The following is a 9,158-nucleotide window of genomic DNA, read 5'->3' as shown; positions in this document are numbered from 1 at the left end:
GCAGAAATTGAGACACAGATGTAGAGAGCAAATGTATGGACACCAAGGGGGGAAAGTGGCGGGGGGTGGTGGTGGTGGTGTGATGAATCGGGCGATTGGGATTGACATGTATACACTGATGTGTATAAAATGGATGACTAATAAGAACCTGCTGTATAAAAAAATAAATAAAATAAAATTCAAAAATTCAAAAAAAAAAAATTTAGCTTTAAGAGTATTCATCACAGCATAGTTTTGAATACTAAAACATTTAAAACAACCTACATATCCAACAAAAGGTGCACATTCGTATAATGGGTTAGTTTATACTGTTACAAATGATAATGCAGAATTCTACTCACTGTCTGCGAGGACCTGCTGTGACTCATGTAAAAAAGCTTATTTCCCACAAGGGGAAACATATACATCAAAATGTTAACAAAAGTTAACTTGGATAATTATAAATGATTTTAATATTTCTTTTTGGGTTTTCTAGACTATGTACCTATTATTTATAAGAAAAATACATAGCTGACTCAAAGCTCTTTTTGATTATAAAATACATGACTATAAAAAAACTAGAATATAGAATCTATGTGTTTAAAAATAAAAAACACCCCAATTCCCATTACCTGGAGATTATCAACTATTTGCATTTCACTCTACCTATTATTTTACATAGCTGTATCTATACCACAGATAAAACTTTGTATTCTCTCAAAGAACATTTTAAAACAACTTGGAACTAACACAACATTATAAACCAACTATACTGCAATAAAAATTAAAAACAAACACTTGCAAAAAGTAAAGCTGGATCTATACTTCTCTCCTTTTACCAAAATACATCATTTAATTATAAAGACAATCACATATAGAGATATAAAAAGAAACCACAGAAATTATAGAAGGAAACATGAATTGAAAAATAATCTGAAACGAGAAAAAGCTTTTCAAAGTCAAAAGACAAACTAGAGAAACCATATAATTATGATAAGAGGTTACTATTTTTCAGGCTCTTGCAAACAAAAATAAATAACCAAACACTCCTGGGGAATCAAAGGACTTAGACAACTAAAAATCCCCACAAATTAACATTGAATAAAGTTAAAAAAAAATCCAATCTCACTAAAACCAAAGAATTACACATTAAAAAATGAGAAAATTCTCAATGACAAGACTGTATTCTTAAACTATGATACAAAAATTTAAGACACATAAAACCTATTGTTAGGGTGTGGAGAACTAATGGGGAACTCTCATGCACTAAGTAAATTGGTACCTTTATGGAAGGGAATAAAAAATGTAAAAACGTAAATGTAAGATTAACCAAAAACGAAAGTAGAAACACATAAAATGTGTATTTCCTCCAGAAAACCTAGTTTAAATTGATCTTAAGGAGATTATCTCAATCATGAAGAGATGTACACAAAGATACTCACCGCTACATTGTCTATAATAACAAATGATGGAAATAAGCTAAATGTTTCCTGACTGGGTCTATAAGTAAGGGATGATATATCCTTATGATGGAATAGGCAGTCACCAAAATTGATAATGTAAATCTGTATTTATTGACATTAAGAAATCAGTTCCACTACATAGTTTTGAGTGAAAAGAGCAGATTACAGAGCAGTTGCATATCATATTACCCTTTATGTAAAACTGTAAGCATACATCTCATAAATGTACAGATATGCAGAGAGAAATGTCTGAAAGGGTATTTCCCAAAATGTGTTGTAACAGTAGTCATCTTTGGGATGTGGGATTTCAGGGGATCTTTAAATGTTTATAAGTGAGCACCATACATTTTGCATGAGCATGCAGTATTAGGCATCTCTAGTAACTACCTTCCCCCTTGATGGCAGGGACTGTGTCTTTTGCATTCTTTGTCTACCTGGAACCAAGCAGTCTGGTTCAGAATCAGTACTCCAATAATAACTGTTGAATGAATTCTCCTGTATTTTTCTGAGGTGTAAAAAATAAAGAATGCATAACTATCAAGTTAATTCTTCACAGACGACTTATGGTTTTTGAAGTGAAAATAGCATACAAAGTATGCATTATCCAAATGTTCTATAATGAATGTATTTTAAAAACAACATAAAAAACCAAGAGGCCTTCTGCCCAATTAAAAAATAAAAAGGGGGCTTCCCTGGTGGCATAGTGGTTAAGAATCTGCCTGCCAATGCAGGGGACACAGGTTCGATCCCTGGCCCAGGAAGATCCCACATGCTGTGGAGCAACTAAGCCCGTGCACCACAACTACTGAGCCCACATGCCACAGCTACTGAATCCCGTGTGTCCAGAGCCCGTGCTCTGCAACAAGAGAAGCCACGACACGAGAAACCCGTGCATCACAACAAAGAGCAGCCTTCGCTCGCCGCAACTAGAGAAAGCCCGCGCACAGCAACAAAGACCCAACACAGCTAAATAAATAAATTTTAAAAAATAATTAAAAAAAAATAAAAAGGGTAAAAAGAATATATTTTCTTTAAGTCTATTTTCTCCATGTTTATACATACACTCATATACATGTTGCTTTGCAAAAATGGGGCCACACTATGGTAAACACTTCTTTGTGACAATACATACATTTCTACATCATTTGTAGTATTTTTAAAAATATATCATGGGGCTTCCCTGGTGGCGCAGTGGTTGCGCGTCCGCCTGCCGATGAAGGGGAACCGGGTTCGCGCCCCGGTCTGGGAGGATCCCACATGCCGCGGAGCGGCTGGGCCCGTGAGCCATGGCCGCTGGGCCTGCGCGTCCGGAGCCTGTGCTCCGCAACGGGAGAGGCCACAACAGAGGGAGGCCCGCATACCACAAAACAACAACAACAACAACAACAACAAAAAAAACCCATGATTTAATTAATAATATCCTATTGCTAACATTGAGATTCCTTTTAGTTTTCCATTATTATAAATAACGTGATGATCAACAATCTTACAACTGAATCTTTGCGTGTATCTTTAATTATTCCTTAATGTAAATTTCTGGCAGTGGAGTGCTAGGTCAACATTTCTGAGATGATTTTGATCATCGACTGATTTTTGAAAAAGGTGATGCTCATAACATCAAGGTAGGATGGTATCCACTTCCCCAGACAAACAGTGACAAATCACTCCATATATTAAGCGCCTACTGCTCTCAATAGAAGTGGACATTGCCATTCTCTTTTCTCCTTTGCCAATTTAATAAGTTAAAAATGGTATCTTAATGTTTAGTAAACTTGCTTTTCTTATTGTTGTTGCAATTTGTATTTCATCTATTATGAATTACTTGTGCATTTCTTTGCCCATTTTCCTAAGGTGTGGTTGCTTTTTCCTTTTTGCTTTGTAAGAACTTTCAATAATTGAAAATTTAAAATGTTTGTAATATTTTGCAAAAAATTTTCCCACTAATTTAAATAATATTTACTCAGGGCCCACTACGTAACTGGCACTGTTCTAGGTGCTAGGGATACAGTGCCAACATAAAAATCCTTGTTCTCACAGTTTACATTCTAGTGTGTCCTGTCACTTGCCCTTTAACTTTGTTTATAGTATTTTGGGAAGTTTAAAAGATTTTAAATTTTTTATGACATCAAATGTATTGGCCTTTCATGTTAGGGTTTCTGCCTTTGATGTCTTGCTTATGTTTTATTTTTATAATAAGATCTGCCTTTAAAAAGACTAAAAAAGTTCAACATCTCCAAAGTCCCAAAGTAACCCCACCCTGATTCAAAAACAACTACTTACATCTGTGTCAACCCACTGGCGAACATCCATGGGTGCAGCCGTCATGTCATCTATTTTGTAAACAATGTTGGTTGCAGCCTTCTCTGCATTTCTGATTATCCCCACAATAGTGACCTAGACCAGAAGAAAAAAAAATTTGGTTTTCTTGAAAACCAAAGCAACACTTATGTATTTTCTTAAAAATATTTATTTATTTATTTATTTGGCTGCACTGGGTCTTAGCTGTGGCACATGGGATCTTCGCTGCAGCATGCGGGATCTTTAGTTGTGGCATGTAGGCTCTTAGTTACGGCATGCAGGATCTAGTTCCCTGACCAGGGATTGAACTTGGTACCCCTGCATTGGGAGCGTGGAATCTTAACCACTGGACCACCAGGGAAGTCCCTATGGTTTTTTTCCCATAAATTTATTTATTTATTTATTTTAGGCTGCATTGGGTCTTTGCTGCTGCACGCAGGCTTTCTCTAGTTGCAGTGAGCGGGGGCTACTCTTTGTTGCAGTGCACGGGCTTCTCATTGCGGTGGCTGCTCTTGTTGCGGAGCATGGGCTCTAGGCGCACGGGCTTCAGTAGTTGTGGCTCGCAGGCTCTAGAGCGCAGGCTCAGTAGCTTGGGCGCACAGGCTTAGCTGCTCCACAGCATGTGGGATCTTCTCAGACCAGGGCTCGAACCCGTGTCCCTTGCACTGAGGTGGATTCTTAACCACTGCGCCACCAGGGAAGTCCCCTATGTATTTTTAAATGATGTTAGTTTTATCTCATTCTTCATTCCTATGATTAAGTGACTCTTCCACAAATTATTTTTACTCACCTGTGAAATCTCAACATTTCCAATTTTGAACACTTCATCAACCAGAGTAGCAGAAAGCAGCTGAGATATGGTACAGGGTACAATATGCTGAGCTCGGGCTCTCTGAAAAAAAAGTATGCATACATTCAATTAAGAAAATAATAACTACTGTTCATTTAGCACCTGCTATGTGCCCAGCACTTTACATATATTATAACATTGAATCTTCAAAATGCACCTCATTATCCCTACTTGACAGAGATGAAAACCAGGGTTATATAGCTAACAAATGCCACACTTTAGATTTCAAACCCAGGCTTGTCTGACTCCAAAGCTCCTGATGAATGGATAAGTTTGTGCGGTACTAGGGATCACCCAAATGAGCAGGCCAGAGTGCAAACAGCATAAGGAAGATGACCTGCTTCTGGAACAGACTTTTAAAAGGAAACCCCACCTTTAGGAGCTGGCTTTTTATCATAGATGAGATGGTACTCAGAAGGGGTTTGAGGGATGGCCAGCAGAGACAGAACATTGGAGTTGTTCTAACTCTCATGATAAAATATAACAGAACGTTAGAGGTATAGCTTTAGGATAGATGTTCTGACAATCAAATGTGAGTATGGGGAAAATGGGATAAGGGCTTGGCCACACTGGACATCTTAAAGGAAAGGGACAGGAGGTGATGGGCAGAAGAGGACACCCAAATCACATCCAGAAGCAGCCTAACACTAGCATAAATTCTTATTTTTGCCTACCACTGGGCAGAGGTTGTTTGGGGGACATAAAGATTAGTAAAATGGAATAGGATTTGCCTTCAACATACTCCTAACTTAGGGGAGGTAAAAATGTAAATAACAAGCCTGATCTTGATACACTATAGAATGAGATGCTCTATGTAGGATCTCGGAAATATTTTTGGCAATTTCAAGAAGAGGGAGCATTTAGGCTGGACCTTGAAGCACAAGAATTTCGACAGTGAAAAAATAGTGGGTAAGGAATATGCATTACAGGCTGAGGGCAAACATGCACTCTCATAGACTCTTAGAGGGACCATGTACAAGATGGAAAAAGCATGGTGGATTAAAGATTACGGTTCTTCCTGCTGGAGATCAACAGGATGTAACCCAGTAACTGTTCCACATGTAAGACTGAACACAGTAGACTCTTGGTCTTCATGGATTCAGCACTTGAAGCTTATCCCTGAAGGTCCATGATACTAGCAACATTTCACTTTGCTGAAGCATAATTTTGAATGGTGAGTATTGCCAAGACGGTAGAAAGTAAGCCCAGCCAATTACCAGCACACATGTCACAACAGGCAGCAGCCAAGCTTGAGGATAAAGATTATGGCTCTACCACTCAGGAGCAGTGTGCTCTTGCTCACATTTCTCTATTCATCTGTACCTCAGTTTCCTCATCTATAAAACTAGGAATAATAAAATCATTAAAAATCATTATGAAAATTAAATATATGGTGAAGTACCTAGAATAACTGGCACACTGTAAGCACTCAATAAACATTAGGAATTATTAGGTCAGCTATTGTTCCTCACTCTTTATATCTGCAATAGCTTTTAACAAGGATGTAAAGGAATCAACTGTTTTTCAATTTTACTTTATAGTATTTATATAAGTGAAGTTATATGCTATATTAGTATTTATATATTTAAAATTTGCTGAGGTCCCAGGATTTAGCTCTCATAATCTACTATATAGTTTTCACCTATTACACCTGAGATTTTCATTGTATCTTCAGCATAAGAAAACTAAGAGCCACTGTGGTAACAGCAGCAAGAATATCGGCTTTGGAGCCAGAAAGTCCTACAGACCTGTGTTCAAATCCCAGCTCCGCAGCCCTGGACACACCACCACCTATTCTATAAAATGAGGATATCTACCTTTTGAGTTGTAAATGAAATATATAATGTATATGAAAATGCTAATCCCAAGCTCCACATGTAGTAGGTATTCAATAAATATTATTACTCCTCACGGAAAAAAGTTACAGATGGGTAATTATTGAGGTGTTAGTAAATATCTTCAAATTCATCTCAAATCACAGCGAGTTCTTGTTTTTTAATGAGCACCTATTATGTGCCAGGAACTGATCACAGAGTTTCCAGTATGTTCCAAAGAGATTCACAGAGAGGGTGTCAGCACAAGTACTGATATGTTTAATTCTGAAAAAAATTCTTTTCTAGCTGACTATGAACCACTGGCTACTCTGACAGTACTATAAAAAACCCACCATTTTTAAAGGCAAAACATGGTCAGTATTAGACATTTCACATGATTCAATCAAATATAACAGGTTTATAGTCGACAGGAAACATTTTAGATAGAGTGTTTATCTAATTTACTGTGGAAAAGGCACTAGATTTGAACATAAAAAGACCTGGGTTTGAAACTCCAGTTTATAACCATCATTGTTCTCCGAAAAGCAGTCTTAATACACAGCCCCAGGTAGGGATACTGAGATTAAGAATTCTAACAACCAGAATGAAGAAAAATAGTTAAGATAAAGGAGAAAAGATGAGAACCAATTATCTATCTTTTGTTTTTTCCTTTACAGCCTCAAGGAAGACAAAGTTAGAGGACATGGAGTCCCCTCTGGTCTTCCTGGGAAAAAGAAAATTACAATAGACAGAAGTTGCTCATTAGATTTTGGATGTGTGCAGCATCATGTGTGGACTAACTAGCTATGCAAGCTCAGGTGTCCCTTAATCTCCCTGAGCCTCTGTTGTGCAATGCAGTAAATAATAAATAACTCACAGGATTATATAAAATAATCATATGAAAAATATAAAGCAATGCCCAAATGTATGGGAATTATCAATGGATTTTTTCCCACTGACACACCCTTGTGAATTAAGTTTAGGTAAAAGCTTATCAACCTGGACATAAAACACAGAAGCTACTAATACTGAATCTTAACACCAAATCCTATATTTTTTAAAGGATGAAATCAACAGCAGCTATTAAATTGAAACTCATTTCTGAAAGAGTGAATAACAAGCATTTGGACAGCTTTTTACAGATCACTTTCCTATACATTACCTTATTTATCAATTCTCAGAACCACCCTGGGACATGAGTAGTACTAGTACTATTATCAGATGAGAAAAATCAAGGGCCACCAAAACCAACGGTGCAAGCTGCTTTGCTAAACTCACACCACCAGTTAAAAGGCAAAGTTGATGCTGGACACCATGTATTCTGGCTCCAATGCTCAGGTTCTTTTTAATAATACTCTCTGGGACCATTTACTGAAAGCAACTCTGGGGCAGGTATAATTATATATATCATAATATTAAGTCTCACAACAACCGTGTAAGGTATCTATTATTAATCCCATTTAGTAGGTGCCAAACAGATTTCCAAGAAGGTATCATTTGTCCAGTGATACCCTGCAAGGAGTGTCAGAACAATGGTGGATCATAGATCCACTAGACTTCAAAGACCATGTTCTTTCCACCGCATTAGAGCACCTCATTACATTTCATTTAAAAACGACTTCCAATATATGAAGAATGTAAACTAGACTATACAAACAAGTTCACTTTTCCCACAAGGTTGATTTATCAGTTCTATTGGTAAATTTCAAAATAAAGCCAAGGAAACAATGGATGCAAAATTAGGGGAATTCCATTTTTCAAAACTACAGCACTCAATTATAAGATTCGATAAGATAATAATTGACAATTATTGTATCAGCTCAAGTTTAACACCCTTCCTTCATCGCATAAATTTTCTCTCACAGATGAGTCAGTAGCTTCCGGACAGTATAAGATAAAACGAAGTACGCTTTCAACCTACAGATTTCTTTTCGGCCTGGGAAGGTGTCGGTGATCCAAAGCCCCCAGGGGACTGTGTGTAGCCTCCGGCTCCCCCAAAAGAGGAACTGCTATAGCTTTCAAATCCACCTAGTTTTAAACAACAACGGTATTAATACCTGTTCCGCCCTCCAAGCCTCTGAAAAATCCACAGGACCTCCCAGACTTCACCCTAGCCACTTCCAGCGTCTCCTTAACCTTCCCCCGACCCCGCACGCCCCCGCGGCCGGCCCCCGCCCCTCCCCCATCCCTGCCGCCACAGGCCTCTCCCACCCAGCCCCTTGCTAAATCCTTCTTGCGAGTCTCGTAATCCGCCCCACTCATCATTACTGGTCCACATCTTCGTCACGATTCCCTCAGGAAAGAGTTCCAGAAGGTTCCGGTCTGGTGGGTTCCCCTAACCGCCTCCGGACTCTGCGGCAGCCGCTCCGCTATATCTACTTTTCGCAGGAGCCACAAACTCCTTCCCGCGAAAGACGGAGCCAGTCAGCAGCCAGAACTCTTCTCGCTTCAGCCAATCAGTGCTCACGAATCTTACGCCTTTTCCCGTCTTCTCCAGCCGCGCTCCTGAAAACGCGCACTCTGCTCCCGGGAGGGTGGGAAGCCTCTGCGGCCATCGTTACTAAGGGCAAAATAGACTGCGAAAGCGGAAGTAAGGCTGAGGGACGTTGTGATAGGACGGTGTCTCAAAAAAATTACCAATCAAGATGATATTTCCTCACCTCAGGCCGTGTAATCCCACCCCCGTGACACCTTACATCACTTCCTTTGTACGGCTTCCTCCTGTTCCCGCCAAACTCTTCCCTAGCGACGCCT

At 38.9% G+C, this 9,158-nt stretch overlaps 1 protein-coding gene across 3 annotated transcripts in view; it reads right to left on the bottom strand.

Moving 5' to 3' along the window:
* The window catches only part of RPA2 (replication protein A2), a 17,688-nt gene extending 8,747 nt beyond the window's left edge, over positions 1 to 8,941 (bottom strand). The window contains exons 1-4 of one of the 3 annotated variants that reach the window (XM_007120340.4): positions 8,673 to 8,938; positions 8,326 to 8,432; positions 4,531 to 4,632; positions 3,723 to 3,836 (exon numbers count right to left, since the gene is read on the bottom strand). In XM_007120340.4, coding sequence (XP_007120402.1) covers positions 3,723 to 3,836; positions 4,531 to 4,632; positions 8,326 to 8,432; positions 8,673 to 8,682 — 333 coding nt within the window. In that variant the 5' untranslated portion in view covers positions 8,683 to 8,938. Of the gene's footprint in view, positions 1 to 3,722; positions 3,837 to 4,530; positions 4,633 to 8,325; positions 8,433 to 8,672 lie in introns of all 3 variants that reach the window. The other 2 variants (XM_007120341.4, XM_007120342.4) reach the window with 2 other exon arrangements.
* Between the last annotated feature and the right edge of the window lie 217 nt (positions 8,942 to 9,158).

Source organism: Physeter macrocephalus, chromosome 3 (assembly GCF_002837175.3).
Source record: "Physeter macrocephalus isolate SW-GA chromosome 3, ASM283717v5, whole genome shotgun sequence".
NCBI lineage: Eukaryota > Metazoa > Chordata > Mammalia > Artiodactyla > Physeteridae > Physeter > Physeter macrocephalus.
The sequence above is the reverse complement of the archived record's forward strand: the minus strand, read 5'-3'. Positions and strand labels throughout refer to the sequence as shown.